The sequence below is a fragment of the Phalaenopsis equestris genome, unplaced genomic scaffold (assembly GCF_001263595.1).
Source record: "Phalaenopsis equestris unplaced genomic scaffold, ASM126359v1 Scaffold000061, whole genome shotgun sequence".
NCBI lineage: Eukaryota > Viridiplantae > Streptophyta > Magnoliopsida > Asparagales > Orchidaceae > Phalaenopsis > Phalaenopsis equestris.
In genome coordinates this window covers 669515-692117 of record NW_018164503.1, presented here as the reverse complement: position 1 = coordinate 692117, position 22603 = coordinate 669515, and the positions used below count along the sequence as shown (strand labels likewise).

At 36.2% G+C, this 22603-nt stretch overlaps 3 protein-coding genes across 3 annotated transcripts in view; 1 reads left to right on the top strand and 2 right to left on the bottom strand.

Annotated features, from left to right (window-relative positions):
* The first annotated feature begins 805 nt into the window (after positions 1 to 805).
* On the top strand, positions 806 to 7571 carry LOC110019542 (LRR receptor-like serine/threonine-protein kinase RPK2). The gene is made up of 3 exons (XM_020717240.1): positions 806 to 4322; positions 4991 to 5112; positions 7211 to 7571. Exon 1 carries the CDS (start codon positions 962 to 964, stop codon positions 4277 to 4279), a length of 3318 nt encoding a protein of 1105 aa, XP_020572899.1. The 5' UTR covers positions 806 to 961; the 3' UTR covers positions 4280 to 4322; positions 4991 to 5112; positions 7211 to 7571.
* Positions 7572 to 10833: 3262 nt separating this feature from the next.
* On the bottom strand, positions 10834 to 13682 carry LOC110019561 (ninja-family protein AFP3-like). The gene is made up of 2 exons (XM_020717275.1): positions 12691 to 13682; positions 10834 to 11490 (listed from the first exon to the last, which is right to left on the bottom strand). Exons 1-2 carry the CDS (start codon positions 13175 to 13177, stop codon positions 11126 to 11128), a joined length of 852 nt encoding a protein of 283 aa, XP_020572934.1. The 5' UTR covers positions 13178 to 13682; the 3' UTR covers positions 10834 to 11125.
* LOC110019531 (ras GTPase-activating protein-binding protein 1-like) overlaps positions 13293 to 22603 on the bottom strand; it is a 33774-nt gene continuing 24463 nt past the window's right edge. Inside the window, exons 12-16 of the mRNA XM_020717226.1 lie at positions 16677 to 17036; positions 16444 to 16538; positions 15549 to 15730; positions 14206 to 14293; positions 13293 to 13640 (exon numbers count right to left, since the gene is read on the bottom strand). Coding sequence (XP_020572885.1) covers positions 13293 to 13640; positions 14206 to 14293; positions 15549 to 15730; positions 16444 to 16538; positions 16677 to 17036 — 1073 coding nt within the window. The remainder of the gene's footprint in view (positions 13641 to 14205; positions 14294 to 15548; positions 15731 to 16443; positions 16539 to 16676; positions 17037 to 22603) is intronic.

The window sequence follows — 22603 nt, the reverse complement described above, 5'->3', positions numbered from 1 at the left end:
TAAGATTTAATGGCCAAGTCCATCATTTTAGCAAAATTTACATGAACATCACATTAAACGCATCACCATCATTATTTTTTTACGAAGGATAAGATTTAATGGCCAAGTCCATCATTTTAGCAAATTTTACATGAACACCACATTAAAAGTATCACCATCACAATTTTTGACAAATAAAATGTAATTTTTCATGCATAGACTCGACACAACAAAATGTTAGAAGTATAAATATCAATACTTGGGTGGGTATTAGATTTGACAATATAGAAAAATCGTGTGGTATGTTTGTAAATATACCTTGATATTATTGAAATTAAATTTATTGTGATGTGAAGAAGGAAGGTTTCATCTAGAAGCCAAGTTGATTCTTAAAATTGCAATTTGTTGTTTTATTGCATATTTAAATGTAAAACTCTATTAGAGAGTACTTTAAATATTTGTCATGCATTGTATATATATTTTTTAAATTTGTTCTGAAATCTACATACCAAATAATGACGTGGCAGAATCTTATCCATTGAAAATAAGATATGACAAATTAATTATCGCACACCTACTCTTAAAGGTAATATTTTCCGAAGCTGATATATTTTAGAGGTAAATATTGAGATATTTAGACCATTCATTTTTTCTCAAGATTGGTGTCGTGTTATTTTTAGACGTCTAGTGATCAGATCTAAAAAAGCGTACGACGAGGTTTATGAGGTGAAAACGCGTTTTCCTGAAAAGATCCCTAATTTTTACCATTATTACATCCATATTGCATTTCGGTCCCTCTGCGTCCTCTCTCTCTCTCTCTCTCTCTCTCTCTCTCTCTCTCTTCAATCAAGGAGCCAAAAGCTAGGGTTTTCCACTTTCCACTTCATCACGATAGCTTCTTCACTGAGCCTTCCTCTCGTCGCTAAGTCCCGACTCGGGTTAAGCTTGGGTACGGTTGGGGTTAAGTTTTACGCTCCGACGAATGCGCTCCCCGCCGGCGATGACTCGCCGCCGGGATGTCTCCACTAAAGATCTCACCTTGTTGCTCTTCACTCTCTTCATCATCCTCTGTTTTGCTCTCGGCGATGACCGTGATGCGCTGCTACGCTTCAAGAGCTCCATCTCCGACCCTGCTGGTCTACTTTCTGCATGGTCCACTGAGAGCTTGGACCACTGTTCTTGGCCATGGGTCTCCTGCGACTCGCGTTCACGGGTCGTTGCAGTCAACATCTCCGCAGCCGCTGCAACTTCATGCCCGCTTTCTACACCGACTGTTCGCGGCTGCGCCGATCTGACACGGCAGCTAACGGGGAGCCTTTCAGCATCTATTGGCGAGCTTTCGCAGCTTAAAGTCCTTAACTTGCCGTTCCATCGTCTGTCTGGTGAGATTCCTGACGAGATTTGGTTGTTGGAGAACCTCGAGGTGCTCAATCTTGAGGCAAATATCCTCTCCGGTTATCTACCTCTGCAATTTCCTCGTGGTTTGCGAGTTCTGAACTTGGGGTTCAACCAGATCGCAGGTGAGATTCCATCCTCCCTCTCGAACTGTCTTGTTTTGGAAACCCTAGACCTCTCTGGCAACCATCTCAACGGCACTGTTCCTGGATTTTTTGGCAATATGCGGTCTTTGCGTGCTCTTTATGTGTCTTTCAACTATCTCAGCGGCTCCATCCCTGAAGAGATTGGCTTCGGGTGCTTGAATCTTGAGCGCCTGGATTTATCAGGAAATCTTCTTGTTGGCAACATTCCTCGCAGCCTTGGAAACTGTACCAAACTTCAATCTTTACTTTTGTTTTCCAATCTGCTTGATGATGTTATACCTTCAGTTCTTGGCCTGCTTAACAAGCTCCAGATTTTGGATGTTTCAAGGAACAGCCTGAGTGGTCCTGTGCCTTCTGAGCTGGGAAATTGTACTGCATTATCAGTAATTGTGTTATCAAATCCTTACCATCCGGTTCGGATGAAGGAAGGCGGTGAGAGAGATGCAGACATCGACGATTTCAATTGCTTCCAAGGTGGAATTCCTGATAGTATAACAAGATTGCCACATTTAAAACTCTTTTGGGCTCCAAGGGTGATACTGGAAGGGGAGATTCCTAGAAATTGGGGTACTTGCCAAAGCTTGGAGATGGTGAACATTGGGGAAAATCTGTTTACAGGGAGGATACCAGAGGTTTTTGGCCGCTGTGGGAATCTAAAGTTTCTTAATTTGAGCTCAAACAGCTTGTCTGGTTGGATCAGTGAGGAGCTTCCTGTGTCTTGCATGGATTTTTTTGATATCAGTGGAAATGAGCTATCAGGTCCAGTTCCAGAATTCATCAATAACACATGCAGTTCCCCCAGATCCTGGCCCGATAACCAGGTGTCTGCTTATGCTTCATTTTTCTCGAACCGAGCTCGTTCCGGTTTATCTTTGCCTTATTTGAAAACTGGCACTGAGTCTCTGGTATATCACAATTTTGCTAGAAACAACTTCACTGGTAGTCTTCCAATTTTACCTGTATCAGTCGATTCATCAGGAAACCAGATCACATATGCTTTCTTTGTTGAAAGGAATCAGTTTTCCGGACATTTGACGAAAAATCTATTTGCGAAGTGCCTCAATTTGAAGGGACTTATTGCCAACTTCAGCAACAATCTAATCCATGGTGAAATTCCTGATAAAAATGGTGCCTTGTGCGAGTCTCTGGTGGTTTTTGACGCATCTGATAATCAACTAATAGGATCAATTCCCCCAAGTCTCAGCCTTTCTGAACGCCTCATCGCCATCGACCTGAGTAGGAACAGACTTCATGGCTCAATCCCCGCTAATCTTGTGAATTTGAAAGATCTTAGGTATCTCTCAGTGGCTGGCAACAACCTTAGTGGCCAAATACCTTCTGGATTGGATCAGTTATCTTCTCTTGAAATGGTAGATCTTTCATTCAATTCTCTCATGGGAGTAATCCCCAGCGGTCTTGTAAAACTGAAGAATCTCAGTGTCCTTCTCCTTGATAGCAATAAACTCTCTGGAAAGATTCCCAATGTGTCGTCCGTTCGGACATTTAATGTTTCGTTCAATAATCTCTCTGGACCTCTACCCTTTAACTCTAGCAAATTGCGGTGCGAAAGCGTCTACGGAAATCCTCTCCTCCCACCCTGTCCCATAGTTTCTCTTTCCGATCCACCATCGAACCCACAAGGTTACCTAGCAGATTCACAAGCTTATTCTGATACACCTCCTGGAAGTCCGCCGGTGAAGAGTAGTGACAGTGGGTTCAGTTCTATCGAGATTGCATCCATTACATCTGCTTCGGCCATAGTTTCAGTTCTGCTGGCCTTGATTGTTCTCTATGTGTACACGACGAAATGTGCCCCGAGATCCTTACACCAGTCTCCCGGACAAAGGGAAGTAAGGCTTTTCACAGATATTGGCGTTCCAATCACGTACGAGACAGTCGTGCGAGCCACAGGAGGATTCAATGCGAGTAATTGTATCGGAAGCGGCGGCTTTGGGGCAACTTACAAAGCCGAAATTTCGCCCGGCGTTTTGGTTGCCATTAAGAGGCTCTCCATCGGCCGGTTGCAGGGTGTTCAACAGTTTCACGCAGAGATAAAAACTCTTGGAAGATGGCGGCACCCAAATCTCGTAACTTTGATCGGTTATCATCTCAGCGATGTAGAGATGTTTCTCATATACAATTACCTACCAGGAGGCAATTTGGAGAGGTTCATTCAAGAGAGATCCAAACGACCTGTGGATTGGAGAATGCTTCACAAAATCGCTCTCGATGTCGCCCGGGCGCTCGCTTACTTGCACGACAATTGTGTGCCACGAATTCTTCATCGAGACGTCAAGCCGAGCAATATTCTCTTGGACAAAGATTACAACGCGTATCTGTCGGACTTCGGCTTGGCGAGGCTTTTGGGTAATTCCGAAACCCACGCGACCACAGGCGTTGCCGGAACTTTTGGATACGTTGCGCCAGAGTATGCCATGACATGCCGTGTCTCCGATAAAGCCGACGTGTACAGCTACGGCGTGGTTTTACTCGAGTTGCTGTCAAACAAGAAGGCGTTGGATCCATCATTTTCGCCGTATGGGAATGGTTTCAACATCGTTGCCTGGGCATGTTTGCTGCTTCGACATGGCCGGGCACGTGAGTTTTTTACCGATGGGTTGTGGGATGTTGGGCCTCATGATGACCTCGTAGAAACATTGCAGTTAGCGGCAAGATGTACTGTTGAATCGCTTTCAATCAGACCTTCCATGAAGCAAGTTGTGCAGTGTTTAAAACAGCTGCAGCCGCCAAATTGCTAACCGGAACTCATGAAGTTATTTTGACAGTTTCAGTTTAGAAAAGGTAAGGATTAAGTTGTAAAATGTGTCAATTTGTCCAATTTTCTGATATTTCTTGGAAACAAATCTGAGTTGTAGTTACTTTGTATTATATTGCAATTTCTCCACTTGTTTCTTTGGGCAGTTTACTGATGTACCTGTGTTTTGAGTTAAAAAAAAAAAAGGTTAAGATTTGTAATACCAGCTCATATTTTAAATGAGATTTGTGTATGTAAATTTGGTTTTTTTTTGTTTTTATTTTGATAGATGCATGCTAATTTTCATGTCAAGGACAGAAATGGGCTGATGTTGTTATATATTTGGAGCGTTGACATACATTCCACTGCATCCAATGTTTTTACATATCTTACCACCTAAACTTTACTTCTTTTTTTTTTTTTTTGGTACCACCCAAGTCTTTCATATTTCATCAAAATTACCACCTTTTTAACTTAAAAAAAAAAGGAAAAACACCTTTTCATTCATAGCTAAGGCGGTATGTATGTAAAAATTGAAATTTTGGTGTTACGTATGTAAATACGTAGGATTTGAGTGGTGTGTATGTATAAGGTGCAATCTGAATAATGTAAGATTAGTTCCCATGCTTTTGGTAGTGTAATATAAATTTCATATTTGGTTTCTTCTATATGCTATGGTTGAGATTTTTAATATTTCCATTTGACGTCACTTCAGGGAAGTGGAGTTTTTTGTGAGGGCTTTTTTGCTAGATTTAAGGAGCCTGTCTTCTAACACTGAATTGGATGGAGAGATGTCTGAAGACTGTCCCTTCAGAAAGCTTCAAACATGTGACTGAGGTAAGGGCTGTTTGTCTCACTTACTGGCTTGTTTATTTGTTCATTTTCATTTGATAACTGGGAAATTTACATTCATACCACACAGTTCTTTTGAATTTACATATCTAATTCCTAAAGTTTGATATTTACATTTATAATATTTTAGGTGTCATGAATCTATGCATGAAAAGGTGTATTTCACTTTTAAAAATTAATAATAGTGGCCTTTTTTATGTGATATTATAAACTATGGTGCTATTATGTATGTAAATATGAAAGATAGGTTTTGATGTGATTTGAATGTTTTGGTGTTAGATATGTAAATACATAAGAGTTTTATGGTATATATGTAAATGTCCCAAAAAATAATTATATTAGAGGAGCAATTAGAGTGATATCTATTTTAATCATAAATGTAGATAGACTTGGGTGGTTTGAACTTGTACAATGAAGGATAGAGATGTAATTAGGGGGATTAGGGATGGGAAGTGGAAACCTAAGATAATTTTTTTAGATGATTTATGAAGAAAGGTTTAAAAAATAAATTAAAATAAAGATTTATTTTTTTTTTAATTTTTGTTTTGTGTGCATTAACTAAATCTTCTCTTTCAAGAAGGTGCTTCTAGTGATGAAAATTTATAGGAAGATTTACATAAATAACACCTTGCTTATGCATGAGAAGATGTATTTCACTTTTAAAAAGTTAATATGATGGCATGTTATACATGATATGAAAGATTTGGGCGGTATAAATGTAGAAAGCAAAGTTTAGGGGATAGATACGCAAAGACATAGGAATTGGGCGGTATGTATGTAAATGCCCCAAATTTATATTGTCGTCTAACATCATTCATTCAAATGATGGATATCTATATAATTACAAGTTTTTGAAAATATTTTTCATAACTTCAATCAACCAGACGAGCTCTTAGAGTGTTCTGTTTAATTTTATTTTTAGGTGGATACTGCAGCATGAAATGGAATGACTTGCAGAAGGGTGTACCTTTGCGCATGCTTTTTTGCGGATGATATCCTTCTTGTGGATAAGATTTGAGAGAGAATTAAGATAAAAAAGAATCATGGAGGTCAACTTTAGAGTATAAAGACTTTCGTTTGAGTAGATGTGCTTTTAGTAGTAGTAGATCTAGTGACAAATTTGCAACAATGGGTGATTAAATCATTAAAATGAGTGAGCATTTTAGATATCTCGGGTCTATTGTTCAAATTGATGGTGATATGCATGGGATGTTATTAGTAGAATTCAATTTGGATGATTGAAGTGGAGGAATGCATCGTGCCTATTGTGTGATACAAAAGTACCGCTTAGACTTGAGAGGAAAATTTTATAAGATGGTGGTGAGACTTACAATACTTTATGGTGCAGAATATTGGGCTATAAAAGGGAAGCATAAAACTAAGTTAAATGTTGCTATGATGAGAATGGTTAGGTGGATGTGTGTAGAATGTATTCGTGAATGGTTTGGGGTAGCTCCAGTGGCAGACAAGATTAGAGAGACTCGTTTTGGATGATTGGGTCACATTAAACGCTGATCATTTGATGATCAGTTTAGGAGAGTAGATGTTTTAGATTTGACTTATGTTAAGGAGGTGGAGGCAGACTTAAAAAAGATCTTGGCAATGCTGTATAAAAAATGACCTTAATTTATTAGAATTGAATGAAGATAAGACACTCAATAGGATAAAATGGAGAAAAAATGATTCATGTAGCCGACCCAACTTAGTGGGATTAAGACTTGTTATTGTTGTTGTATGTTTCTTGTCGACACATTATAATTAACTTTATGGCTTCTTTTCCATATTATCAAATTGGAGCTTTTACATATATACAATTCTTATATATTTACATCTTTAACACTCAAATCTTTAGCATCACATCAAAAATATCATCAATACTACTTTTTTGGCTATGGTAATAAGATCAATTTTGAATTTAAATACATTTCTATCATGTAAATTTGCAATAAAGTTTTCATGAGATTCATGAACGCCTCCTGTTGATCTCTCCATAATTACTTTATGCTTCTTTTTGTTTGGATGAAATTCACCTGCTTGTGATTTTTTTTGTTTTATTTACTATTAAATTTTGATTTTCTTTCAGGTTTGAAGAAGCTTGTAGCTTCTAAGACTTCAACAGCTCAGAGAGTGCAGCAGCAATGTTTTTTAGAGTGAGAAACACTGAGCAAGGGTCTCTTTTTCACAAAAAAATTGTGTGTGAAGGTTTACAATCGTGCATGAAAGCCACATGCATACGGATTCCGTACATAATTTTCTCTTCTTTTTCACAGCCTCATAGGCTTTGAATCGCTTACATAAGACTCTTCTGACCCAGTTTCGATCCCTTCGGGGACGGATAACACATATGGGGAGCAATATTCTCAAATATCACCGATTTATAGTCTATAAAGATATAGATATATATATAGATTATCCAGCACATAAAACTTCAAATTTTTATATAATGCCACCTAACTTATGCATGAAAAGGTGTATAAAATGGTGGTATTGTTTATGTGATATGAAAGATTTGGTTGATCTAAATGTAAAAAATAAACTGTAGAAGTTAGATATGTAAATACATAGGAATTCGGTATGTATGTAAAAAATGACCCTCCCCACTCTCTCTATGTTCCAATGAGTGCTTTGCCCCTATCAATTTTTGTTAAGGCAAATGATGTTTTCTTTAGTTTCACGTCAAATAGTTAAAATATTTGTTGATGTAAAAATGCCATTTGACTTGCTCTCATAACCTTATGTTTTGTTCAAATCAGTTTCGATCACTGTTTGCCTAATTTTAGTGTCATGTGATTCATTCACGCAAAAGTGGAATCAGAGCCTGTGTTTTATTTAGAGTCGAGTAATATCTTATATAATTTTCATCATAGCTTTTTAATAAACAGTTTTCTCCATCATGTTTTTATAACTATTTTTCTAAAAAAAGTGTAGCAATCCTAAACACGAAAAAATACTGTACCAGGATTTCTGATACAGTTTTGCATCAGAAGTCTTGATGTAATTTTGCATCACGACTCCAATTAGGTCCCGCCACATATATAGGCATGTCTGCTCATATATTAATTTTTTTTTTTTACCTAAGGTTGGTCTGTCTTTACACGTGATAGACCTTAATTGGAGTATGATGTAAAACTATATCAGAACTTCTGGTGTAATATTTTTGCCCCAAAACCTTAAAAAAATTTGTGCTAGCTTTTTTACTTTTGTTACGATGTCCAACACAACTCTGTTTGTAAAACTCTTTAATTTGGTGGCAATCAAACACTAAATATAAAATTATGAAGCATGATGTATTTACATTTTCCCTCAAATTTAGGAAAAAATATTACATCAGTACTACGCACGTAGAGTAACGTGCGTAGCCAATGAAATCACGTCATGACACCCTGTGCGACAAAGAAAAAAAAAAAGCACAGTAACACGAGGAATATTCTCTCCGGTGTTATTCATGTGCTATTGTGTCATGGTAATATTCCTGGTGTTATAATAACACTATAACACATTAATAACACATGAATAATACACAATAACACATGAATAACATGGGGGAGAATATTCCCCCGTGTTATTGCGTCGTTTTTTTGTCGGGAATATTCCCCGTGTTATTCATGTAATTATTGTGTCATGAGAATATTTTTGGTATTATAATAACACAATAACACATGAATAACACATGAATAACACACAATAACACATGAATAACACAGGGGGAAAATTCCCCGTGTTACTGCGCCGTTTTTTTTTCCTGTCGCGCAAGGTGTCGTGACGTGATTTCATTGGCTACACACGTTAATTCTACGTGCGTAGTACTGATGTAATATTTTTTCCAAATTTAGCGGCCCAATCAAAGCCAAATTGATTGATTTGGGAGGAATTTCAGATCTCCCAAAAAGCTTCATACTTCGGGGAATTTTTTTTAATTTTTGAAAAGAAAAAGCTATTTACAGATATATCATTTAATTCTCATGTATTTACATGTCTGACACGTAAATTTTACTTTTTTATATTTATATCATCTAAATCTTTCATTTCTAGCTTTAAAAAAGATGAAATATAATTTTTCATGAATAAGATAGTATGTAATATAATAATTATCATAAAAAAAATTTAAAATTTTCGAATTTATTTTAAAATAAATCTAATTTAATAATTGTTTTATTATTCATGACGGGTGCATCCATTGTCTACTCCAAAAAAAAAAAAATAGTAGCAAAGATATTTATAAATATATATATAAGTTGAAAATTAAAAATTGAAGATATTTGTATTTATAAAACTATGCTTTTGACATAAATTGATATACCAAGATGAAAATATTTGTCTCATTTAGCTTTTTGATGATAAAGCATATGAAAGCAATGATTTGTTTTACTATTTCTAGTGAAAAATAAAATTAAATACTTGTAATAAAGCTAGACGAATTATGAATGATATAAGAAAAAATCATTTGTTAATATGATTGTAAATGTAATAGACCTTCTCAACTTTGGGCATGTTGGGGCAACTGCAGCTTATTAAGAATAATTATAAAACTGCTGAAGAATAATTTGATATTTATTATAATTTTTTTTTTTAAAAAAAAAAGGTTAAACAATAGCTTGAAAGCTGCCACCACTCTTAATTAGCACCGGTGAAAAAACACAGATTTCAGCAGCAGTTTTATGAAAAAATTGTCAAAATGTAGTTTACCCAAATAGAGAAGAGTACACGGACCCTCTGCTTTCTGGCTACGACATTTACTCGATTGATGCTTATATCATTTAGTGCTTGATTAACTGTTCGAGATAATATCTATTAAAGTATTAGGTGGTTGAAAATAAATTTATGTGCATGATTGTAATCACATCCCATGAGCCCAACATTTAGCTGATTTCGTGGCCTTAGAAGGCCCATTTTATTTACCCAAAAAAAAAAAACAAAAGTTATCTCCACCACTGGGCTCGCTTGCTGAAGTAACCTATCAAGCTCGCATGCTGAAGTCTATCAAACTCACTTGCTGTAGTGACCTGATAAGCCCTCCATAATCGTCCCTCAAGATTCGCAAGCCACGGTCAATCAAAGATAAACATGCATCATTGTCTATTTAAGAGTTGTCTCGTAGCCATATTTCGACCCTCTAACAAGTATATCATAAGTTTTGTATCATACACGCATCAGTGTCTATTTAAGAGTTGTCTCATAGCCATGTTCCGTCCTTCTAGCAAGTATATCATAAGTAAGTCTTGTATTGTACTACACAACTTATTTGTCTCTCTACTGAGAAAAAGAGAGGGAAAAGAAACCAATATACAAATTCAATCACGTCCAACTAAAGGAGAGATTATTACGTCCGTCGTCCGGATGCCGAGCTACGTTCGGACATCAGACGTAATAACTTTTCCAACTAAAGGGCGGCTCGATCGATCCATCTACCTCGTGGCTCTTTTTTGTCTAAACCTAATGATCAGCATTACCTATAACTCCGATTGAGAGAAAAACAAAAATCTTTAGAAGCGCACAAAATAAACTCATGGACATTTACATATGCACCACCCAATTCTTATGTATTTATGTATCCAACACTTAAACTTTACCATTTACATTTATCCCACACAAATCTTTCATATCACAACAAAAATACCACAACTTCTAATTTTTAAAAAGTGAAATACATAACTAAGGTGGCATGTGTGGAAGATTTAGGTGTCATGAATGTAAATACAGAAGAATTGAGAGGTATATCTGTAAATCTTCTAATAAACACTGTAACCGACTGCAAGGACTGCAAAGAGAGGGACAAACAGATCAAATAACAGCAATTGAAATTAATTTATGAAGAATAAATCAGCAAGAATAAAGAATGAATAGAGACCAGAGAACAACTTGAGACTTTCTTTCAGCCAAAGAGCCCTAATTTCTGCATAATTCAACTCAAAAAGAATCAAAACATAAATCTTTCATCTTTCCTCTGATCAAAAACATTAAAATTGCAGAAACAAAAAAGCTTATGGGATTGATCCAATCACAAGGAACCAGAGCTGGAATTCATCACAATATGCCGAAGAGGATGAGCAACATCACCACCGCCTCCATGCTTAACAAATTCAGCCGGTGTCAGAAAGCTCCCATGGCAGACACAAACTATGCTCACCTCCCCTTTACCATATCTATAGAGGAAGCCTTCGATCCTTCTGCCGTTCGGGCCGTCTCCTCTTGTCGAAACCGATGGCATCCCCTCCATCATCTTCTTCGTCCGATCACTCGTCCCGCCGCCGTCGAGCAAAGCTCCGTTGCGAAGAACGACGGACGATGAGGCCGCAGGAACTGGTGAGGCTTTGTTGCTGCTGTGTTTTGAAGGGGGGCTGGGATCAGAAGCAGGGATGATTCCTGGGAATTCAGAACATGCAGAAGGAAATAAGCAGAAAGGCTTTTGCAATGTATGCTGCAATTATGTTGCATATAAGACCTCATTTAGGTTTCAATATGGTTTGAGCAAATACATTACAGATCAAGTTTTTCAAATGAAAGCTTGTTTAACACAGTCACATACTTTTTGGGGCATTTGCATACATACCAAATAATTCTTATATGTTTATGTATGTAACAACTAAAGATTCACATTTATAGGAATACCCCTCAACTCTTTAACATCACATTAAAAATATTGCCCCTAATACCCCCACAAAGAAGAAATGGCATTAAGAAATATAAATACATATATAACATGACAATGTTTAATATAAAAAAAAACTCACGAGCCACTAGTACCCCCATTGTAGTTCTGTCCGACACTGTAAAGAGTCATTAAACCAAATATCGTATAAAACATTTCGTCCCAACTAAATAAAAAATTCTTATGTAAGATATCAACATACATGAAGGGATTGAAACATTCAATTACAAAATAGTAAAATTCATAAATCTGATTTATATGATGATTGTTAAGTAGTATAATAACACTATTTTTTTGTAATATATGTTGTGAAACATCCTAACTAGAATGATACCTAATCATCGAGATGCCTTTTGGTGTGGCACTTAAATTTCTACATAACTCCAAAGTTAAGTGTGTGCATGTTGTGGCAATCCTATGATAGCTTATCTCTCGTGAAGTTACACCAACAAGACATAAGCGTGAGGCTAAAACTAACAATACCTTGATGGGTGAGAGTTTTGGCTGTCACATATGTGCTTTAAATTAACTAATGAAAATATTTAATTTGCATTTCATGCCTAAAAACCTTTGTGTATGGAATCATCTTTATTTGAATGAAAATGGGAAGTAAACATAAGAAATCAGCAACCCTGATATACCATCTCAATCATATCAACAACCAGAAAAATTTTCAAAAAAGCACAATTATTTCATTATAAAGCCCAAAATGAATAATAACTCTACCTCCAATGAAAGATTTCTAACACAATCAGACTTCATGATAAAATCCTATTTGGAATCACTAGATCACAATTATTTTATTAAAACCCTAATCCAAAACATCAAATCCCAACAACCAAAAAAAAAAAGAAAACTTTAAAGATTGCAACTTTATACATAAAAACCAAATCACATCATCATCTCCAACATACCTTGCACTGTCCTGCTCTCAAATTCCGATCCACCTGAAGAACTATTCCCAGGCGACGCCGCCGAACCCTGCGACGCCGACCCTAATCTTCTTGACGAAGATTCAACTTCAAGCCTCCTCATCTTCCCCACAGAAACCCCTTCAAAATGTTCATCAAATCTCTTCATGTTCCTTTTCTCTTCCCTCTTCCTCTTCGCCTCCATCCTCTTAATACTCTGCATCTCCTTCCTCCTCCAAATCTCCTCCTCCGCCTCGCTCGGCAACGAGCAAGACCTCACAAGCGGCACAACGGTCGGAAAATCACCTTGAAGCAGTGCAGGAATAGAAGACGTCGACCTTATGAGCCGGCCACTCTCCGCATCCTGTGAGCTAAAGCAGCCGCCGAGCGAAAGCCCGAGCTCTATCTCATCGGAATCCCCACAGGTCACTTCTTCCGTCGAGTACCCGCCGGAAAACCGCCGGAGAAGATCCCTCGCCGGTTGCTCCATCGAATCAAGTTAAAAACAAATGGATTTTTACGGCAACAGACGATAAAAAAACGGATTTTGATGGCCGATGAGGGAATCTACTGTTGAATAACCAGATGCCGCAGTAATTCAAGCGTCAAAAAGTCACGGCGGCGATGAACAGAAGCGTAAAAGATGCGTTTTTTTTAAAACAGAAATGAGGTGCGCGGAGGAACTCCCGCAATAGCAGAGGAAGGGGAAATAGAAATACAGCAGATGATAGGAAAATAAATGCGGCGGAGGGGTGGATCATCGAATGGCACGTGGAGGATAGAGGGGTAGAGTTCGAATCGCGAAGCATGCGGCGCCACCGTTTCGGGCGGCGGACGACGGCCGGACACGTATCTGATAGATAGATCCGTTCAGAATTCCGATCTGGGTGCCGAAAGTCGTTATGGTCCGAATAGTACAGCGCGGCTGCGGCGTACGTTGGTGGTCGTTCGACCTGTTTAACGTGCGGCACGTGTCGAAAAATTGGAGGGGTGGAGATTCCCCGCGCGAAGAATGAAGGGTTGTTTGCGAAGACAAATAATGAAGTTGATGCTAATTGTTTTTATTCAATTTAGACCTCGCCTTTTGGATAATAGTATTTAGGAGACTATTATTATTTTATTAGCTAAAAGGTTTAAATATCTTGTTCTTAATATTAAAGGTCTAGCTCAAAAGGTTTTTATTTTTACTAAATAATTTCCCAAAGGTTATAAATCTAATTATTTGATTTAAATTTTTTGCTTGAAAATTGACATTATTGAAGTTTTTTTTTTTTTTTTTAACCCAAAGTGGGGGTCTTCCCCAAGGAATTTTATTGGCCCTAAGCCTTAAACAGCTCACACAAGCCGAAAAAAAAAAAAAATAGAAAATACAACTCACACCACCAAAAACAATCAAGATAGATCCATATTGGCTAAAACCAACAAAACATCAGGAAAATTAAAGAAAACAGAAGCTTTAGAAAGATTATAACCAATCTTCACAGCCTAATGAGCCACCGAATTACCATCTCTACGTACATGTGTCCAAAGAACATTCAAATTTTCAGTTAAGGCTTTAATTAGCTTCATCTGCAGCATAATACTCCAATGCACCTCTCTATTCCACCTGCAACACTTCCAAAGGATCAGAGAATCCATTTCCATAATAATATTATAAATTCCTAACTTTTTGCAACCATTAAGCCAAAAACCACAGCATCAGCTTTTGCCGTAAGCGCAAAAATAAGGACTTTTAAAGCAGAAAACCAACAAATTAACAAACCATTAAAATCTCTACAAACTCCTCCCATACTCGCAGCATCTAACTTCCAACAACCATCAATGATAATTTTAAAATAAGGAACCAAAAGTTTAAACCAAAAATCTTAACAAAAATCCTAACAGTCCTATTAAGCAAAACCAACTTCTTATAATTTTCCTTCAGCAAAGTCTAGCCCCTATCTTTAAATTGTAAGGAAGTAAGACTCTTGCACAAATAACATAAAATGATACTCTTAGTATGCTGAACATCAGGAATCTCATCATTAAACAAAGCATTATTTTTAGTAAGCCAAACAAACCAATAACAACACAAGGAATAGTGCTGTAAAAATCCTTGCCCAATTGCTTCCATCACTGAAACAAATCAGTAAAAGAAGAGAAGGTGTTATCCATATCAACATTAATCAGCTGTTTAATCATAATATCTCATATATCAGTAATGAAACGACAATCTCCAAAAAGATGAGCAATGAATTCCTCTTTATCTTTACAAAGAATACAACATGATGACATTCTGAATCCTTTCATTTTAAGAATGTCATCAGAAGGAATCAAATTACGCAAAAATCTCCATATAAAGTAAGACATGGATGGTTTTAACCACTGATTCCAAATCCATTTCAATTGTAAGAGATGAGAAACCGAGATAGACTGAGCAAAGCACTTATAGACTAAGCAAAGCACTTTGATATAGAATCTTCCCATCTTTTTTTAATAATCAAAGTATCCTTCTTATATCAGTTATAGGTATCGAATCAATGAATTTAGCATCTTGTAAATTAACATTACTCAAAAGTTTCTCCATCATCCAGCTTTCTCTACACCAAAATTGATTTGCATTATTATGTATCATAAGGTCCTCCATAATGATCAGCCAGAGCCCCTTGCCCCAACCAATTATCAAACCAAAGGAGCATTGTCCATTACCCAAATCCCAACAAAAGAAAGTTTCCGTGAGCTTAAAAACTTTAAGTATTTTTTTCCAGATGAATGAATATCTTTTTAAGGAAGAGATAGATAAAGGATGTTTTTCCCCACAATACTTAACCTTCATTAAAAAAGCCCATAAAGAATTGTTCAATCTAAACCGAGACCATAACCTCATGTAGTTGATTTTAATAGAGTCCTGAATATTTCTAAAACCCAGACCACCCATATCAAACGACTTACACAACTTTTGCGAACTCCTCAAAGGAATATTATTCTTTCCCAAACCATCCCAAAGGAATTTATTAAACAGCCCTTCAAGCTTCTTAATAATCCCCTTAGGAATATTCATAACCTGTAAAGAATAAAGAAGCAAGCAGCAAATAATACTTTTAAGAATAATAATTCTACCTCCATAAGAGAGAAATTTATTCTCAAAAGAAGATAGTCTCTGTTTAATTTTATCTATCATATGCAGACAAGAAGCAAATATTATGTGACCTTTATTCAGTTCGAACCCCAAATAAGGTATAGGAAGTGTGGCTTTTTTACAATCCGTAATATCAAAAATCTAGTTCTTAGTGTTAGAAGAAACCCTTTTAGAACAATAATAATAGCATTTAGAAGTATTGAAATTAAGCCCAGAAGCATCCTGGAAATGTTGAATAATCCCCCAACGAATGGTATCAAAGGCTTTCTTAATTTCAAGCTTGAAAATCACACTGCCCCCTTTATTCTTCAAATCAAAATCCATAAGAAGTTTCTGAATAGTCAATGCATTATCACAAATATTCCTCCCTTTGACGAAAGCAGATTGATTATTGGAAATGATATTATGAAGGAAAGGATGAAGTCTGTTAACAATAATTTAGAAATTATCTTAGACACTAAAGTATTAATACTGATAGGTCTAAATTTATCCCAAGATGAAGCAACATTATCTTTGGGAATAAGAACAATATTAGAAGACTTAAAATATTGAGGTAAATCCACCCCACAAAAAAAATCCTGAATTGTATTAACCAAGTTAGGATGAATAATCTCTCAGTTTTTCTTATAGAACTCAACATTGAAACCATCAGGACCCGCAGCCTTCCCATCCTCCAAAGACTCCACAATATTCCTAATTTCCAGGGTGTTGGGAATACAACTAAGACTATGCTCTGAATCATCCAACAAAGGACTATATAAGGCAGTTTTAATAGCTTGTAAAGGACTTCCATCAGAAGAAAAGATATTAGAAAAATAAGTAATACCATCCTTGGAAATATCCTCCTATTTAGTTAAGATAATACCATTACCGCAATTAATCATACTAATATTATTGTGACGTCTCTTATTATTAATACAAGCATGAAAGTAAGCAGAATTTCTATCCCCTTCGAAGAATTCAATCTTGTTGGATTTTTGAGCTAGGAAACATTCCTCCTTCAAAATAGCATTATTCAGCTCCTGTTGACCTTGAAAAAGGACTTCCCAATCAATCATTTGATTGGCTAAATCCAATTTCAAAGCCTTAACATTATTTTCTAGATTTTCAATAGCAAGATGAATATTTCCAAACACCTCCCAGTTCCATTTTCTACGCCTTTTTGCTAAATGTTTTTCCAAAATCCACAGCTTATACCCGTAAGTACCAACAGCAGAGGTCTTCCAGCAATCTTTAAGAAAATCATAAAAGTTTCTATGAAGCATCCACACGTTATAAAAACAAAACCGATAAGAAATCTTATAGTTAGCATTCTTAGTCTTCAGAATGAAAGTTTTTGAAAGATTTAAGAGATTGTTTCTTTGTGAAATAAGGAGAATGTTAGGTTTTTCTCGCATTTTTTAAAACTTGATTAAAATTCATATTGTTCATATTAAGTTTTTTTTAGTCCCTGCCCTCTTCTCTTCGGGCATAACATTTTTTTTATTATTATATTTTTGTTATTGAAATGGATGCACTTTCAAGTTTGATTGATTCTCAAATGACTATTATGAAAAATGATATTACTGATAATATTTCTCATTTAATTGATACTGATGATCTTCTTAATTTCGGCAAGACTTATACTAATTTCATTACTTGCATTACTAATATCATTAATGTTTTTAATAAGGCCTCTAATCTTCCATTTAATTTTTTAAATTTGTTAAATCTTTTTCTAAATTAGTGCATATTTTGACTCCGGAACAAATTTGTATTTTTGTGGTTTTAATATAAAAAACTTAATATGGGTTATTGGCATAAACTTGATAAACTTTATTCATGATTAGTTGGTTGGAAACGTAAGCTTTGGTCTTCTTCCAAATGACTAAAATTAAGCAAGTTCGTTATTTGGAGTCATTTTTATTATTGATTCAATTCTACTATTTGGCTATAGATTTGAGGAGAATCACATATATCATTAGTAATTATCTCCATTATAATGAAACTAATAAAGGGCTTCATATTATATCTTGGAATAAAGTTACCTTAGTGAAGCAAAATGGAGGACTTAGTCTTTCTTCTTTGGATGCCATTATTGTTATGCTAAGTCCAAAATTATTTGAAAATTTTATAATTCTAATTCTTACTTTTCAAGTTCGTATTTAAATCATTATGGTTTTAATTGGGGTAATTCTCGTTCTTCCTCTATCATGATCCTCAGTTTTATGGCCCTTCTTAACTTGAAAGAAAATTTTGTGGAATTTTTTTTTCACTTAGTTTAGTTTACCTTATAATATTAACCTTTTTGGCATTATTTTTAATGGAACTTGAATTTTTTTCTCAGCATATCATAGATTTTGATCATTGCATCAATGTTATATGCAATTGAACATTTATTCTTAAATTTTTTTCTATATACATATGAGGCCTTATCAAGTGTGGATTGGCATAAACTTGTGTGGTTTAATGGTCATAATATAAAAATTGATTCTCATATTTTGAAAATTGTTCAACAAGGTTTAAAGACTTGTGATATCCTCAGCTCTAGGGGGTCACTGTTAATAATGTCTGTGTTTTGTGTATATAAGCATAAAAACACTCTTTGATTTTCTCATAATATCTCTTTTATCATGCTTTACTTAATAGTTGTGTTCATAATGATAATTTTTTCATTGTTCCAAGCAATATTTTTAAAGTTTTATATCATTCTGATAATATTTCTTGTAAAATTCAATAAAGATTTCATTTATTGAAAACTAAAGCTACATCTTCTCATATATGATTCGATAGAAGAAAAAAAAATGTTTTTTTATGAATTAAAATACCTCTATAAAGATGTTTATTGAATTTATTCATTGGATGATAAAAGATGAGCGCATGAAATGAAAGTTTAAAAGCGTTGTTCCTTCTCACTTGAAGGAATTTTTGTCAATTTTGGCTTCCTGAATTGATGATATTGGTTTGTCTTGTCTTTCTATCTTTCTACTCCTCTATCTTCTTTTTATCTTCTCATGTTTTTTATGAGGTTTGAATGTTGTTATTAAGTTGTGATGGTTATCCAAACGTTATGTTGGGAGTCAGTTGGCATGCTTGGATTCATAGCTTCGTTTATCTGTTTCTTATCTCTTTTGCTTAAATTTTTCTTTTGGTATTCTTATTGATTCATTTCTATTGTTTCGATGGAGTTCAAATATTTTTAAATTCGTAGCTACTAAACCAACGTGGAAATTGGTCTTTTTTTTTTTTAATTCTGATTGAAACTTCTTTTATTATTTTCATATAATCTTTCCTACCTGTATCGAGTTCCAATATATATGATGTTAGTCTAAGCTCATATTGCTTTGACTTTTTACTCTTTCCGCAATTTCCTTTTTTTTCCTACTAAAATTTTAATTTTTGGGATTACATTCACGTTAATATGAAACCTTCTGAACCTATTTCCAGTCTTCTCACTTAAGGATTCTTTAGAACTTGGACTGCTTATTTTAACTTTGAAAATGTTAGAGCTGGAGCTCAGTCCCGCTCCCGCTCGCGTCGCGACCCCAACCCTGCTTTTGTTCCCGATAGCGAAACGTCATGATCCCCTGTTGTTGCGAAACCGCTCCCCCCTCCCGCTCGATTGCGAAAGGTCGCGATATTGTTTCCGCTTCACTGTCGCGAAAGGTCGCGATATTCGCGAAATGACGCTGACTCCCGCTTCCTTAAAGTTTTGAATAGAAGAATAGACGGTTCTCTTTCAGATTAAGCGAAGTCATGGTTTTGAGTTCTTCTTCGGGCTTCCTCGGGATAGAGGAAGAGATGCAAGGTGTAGTGCCTTGCGGTGAAGGAAGAAGAAAGAAGAAGATGATTGTTTTTCTTTGCGGTGAAAGAAGAAGATTATTCTCCCTTTGTGGCTTGTGGTAGAAGAAAAATTGGTTTTATTTCTCTTGTAAGTTTATCTTTTTCGATGTATCTCGGTGTAGAGTTTCTTCGGTGTATCTCGGTGTAGAGATAGAAGAAAAGAGAGAGAAGAAGAAAGAGCAACGAAGTGAGAGATTTCTCTTGTAAGTCAAGATGGTTGACTGGCGAAAATTCCTGAAGAAGTAAAATCCTCTGCAACTCCGTGGATGTGGGCAATTTGTCGAACCACGTAAATCTGTGTGTTTTTTTCTGGTGTGATTTTTTGTGATTCTATTTTTTCGCTTCGTCGATCGTTCTCCTATTTGATTTATATGTATAACACATCAACTAGTGTATATCTTATCCCAAGAACTCGTATCAGAGCTTTGTTCAGATCTAAGGAAGAATGATGACTACATATGAAGTGAAGATTTCAGAGATCGAGAAATTTGATGACACGAATTTTGGTTACTAGAGAATATAAATAAAGAACTACCTCTATGGGAAGAAACTTCATCTTCTGTTATTGGGGAAAATACCTGAAATGATGGATGAGGCTGGATGAAATTTGTTGGATCGACAAGTTCTGGGGGTTATTCAATTGACGCTAACGAGGTCCGTTGCACACAACTTCGTCAAGGAAAGGACGATTGTAGATTCTATGACAATCTTATCAGTATATATGAAAAGCCATTAGCGAATAACAATGTGTACTTGATAAAAAAGTTATTCAACTTAAAGATGGCCGAAGGTGTTTCCGTTGCTCAACACCTGAATGATTTCAATACTATCATAAATCAATTGTCCACTATTGAGATTTATTTTGAATTGATTTTGATGATGAGATAATGAGATAAGTGCGTTGATATTGTTGGCATCGTTGTCAAATAGTTGGGAAGTCATGAGGATGACAGTTAGCAGTTCTGCAGGTAAATTTAAACTGAAATGTGATAATATTCATGATTTGATTTTGGCTAAGGAAGTGCACAGAAAAAATTCTGGATAGTTCTCAGGTTTGAGTTCAACATTGAATGTTGATTTCAGATAGAGATGACACGACATAAACTCAAATAAAGAGAGATCAAAATCAGTTTGGTCAGCAGACAACCTACTGAAATTGTGGCAAGGACAATGTTGGCCACATAAAGAGGAACTGCATGAATCCCAAGAAAATGGAGAATGATAACGCAAATGTGATATCTGAAGAAGTGCATGATGCACTATTACTGGTAGTTCATAGTTTTGTTGATGATGGAAGTGAAGAGGAGAGTTGGTCTGGGACACCCATTTCTATTGTTCCACAAACAGATGTTGAAGAACCACATAGCCATGAAGAAATCTTGCAATATGAAAGTTCGAGCAAGTGAGAGCTGACAAAACCTCCACAAGGGACAAAGACATTACACAACAAGTGGGTGTAACAGGTGAATACTGAGCTTGATGGCAGTAAGAGGTACAAAGCTAGACTTGTTGAAAGAAGCTTTCAACAGAGACATGATATTGCTCATGCAGTGGGAGTTGTAAACAGAGACAAGAGTAATCCAGGATATAGCTTGGAGGTGAAAGACTATTTGGACCCTACTGATATGTTGACTGAGGGTGTTAGTCTTGAGAAATTGAAGTTGTGCACAACTTCAGTTGGTCTTCTGGAGTGAAGACAACACTTTGAGTTGCAGAGGTGGAAGATTCATGTTTGAATAAAAAGGGTGACTCCGCCAGTGGAGGATATCAGTTTGAGGAAGAAAATGATGTTGCATGTGTATCGTTCTCTAGGTGGAAGATTGTTAGAGCTGGAGCCCGATCTACCTCCTGATTTCTCGCTTTCGCACACGTCGTGACCCCAACCTTGCTTCCGCTCCCAATCGTGAAACGTTGCGATCCCCTGCTGTCATGAAACTATTCTCGCCTCCTGCTCGATCGGGAAAGGTCGCGATACTTGTTCCCGCTCCACTGTCGCGAAATGTCGCGATATTCGTGAAATGACGCCTCCTCCCGCTTCCTTTAAGTTGTGAATAGAATAAGAGACAGTTCACCTTCAGATTAAGTGAAGTCACGATTTTGAGTTCTTCTTCTGCTTCCTCGAGATAGAGGAAGAGTTCTTCGGGTTTCCTTGGGATAGACAAAGAGCAGTGCAAGGTGTAGCTCCTTGTGGTGAAGGAAGAATGGTGAAGGAAGAAGATATAAGAAGAAGAAGATTGTTCTCTTTTGACTTCTTCTTGGTGACATGTGGTTGAAGAAAAATTGGTTTTATTCCTCTTATAAGTTTATCTTCTTCGGTGTATCTCGGTGTAGAGTTTCTTCGGTGTATCTCGGTGTAGAGAGAGAAGAAAAAAGAGCACCGAGGTGAGAGATTCCTCTTGTAAGTCGAGATGATCGACTAGTGTATATTCCTCAAGTAGTAAAATCCTCTGCAACACCGTGGACGTAGGCAATTTGTCGAACCATGTAAATCCGCGCGTTTTTTTCTGGTGTGATTTTTTCTCGTTCTATTTTTTTGCTTCGTCGATCATTCTCCTATTTGATTTATATATATACTACATCAACTGGCGTATATCTTATCCCAACAGAAAAAGTGAAATAAATCTTTTTATGCCTTAGGTGAGCTGACATATATGTAAAAATTGAAATTTAAATGTTACATATTGATCAGAGGAAAATATGTCGAGATTTTCATACATATTTTATACTGTTTTTTATGATATTACACTTTAAAGAAAATTAATTTTGATATTTTGTTGCATGAATGATGAAATAAGATTGTTGGAGCAAAAAGATGCAAAAAGGAGCGAATTTGGAGCGAAAATGGCCAAAATGTGAAGAATTGAACTAAGGCGCCGACGGTGCCATCGACCCCGCCGACGACAAGATTTTCCCGAGACTCTAGAATTAATTCATTAAGAAGGTCCGCCGACGGCGCCCTTGAGGCCGCCGACGGCG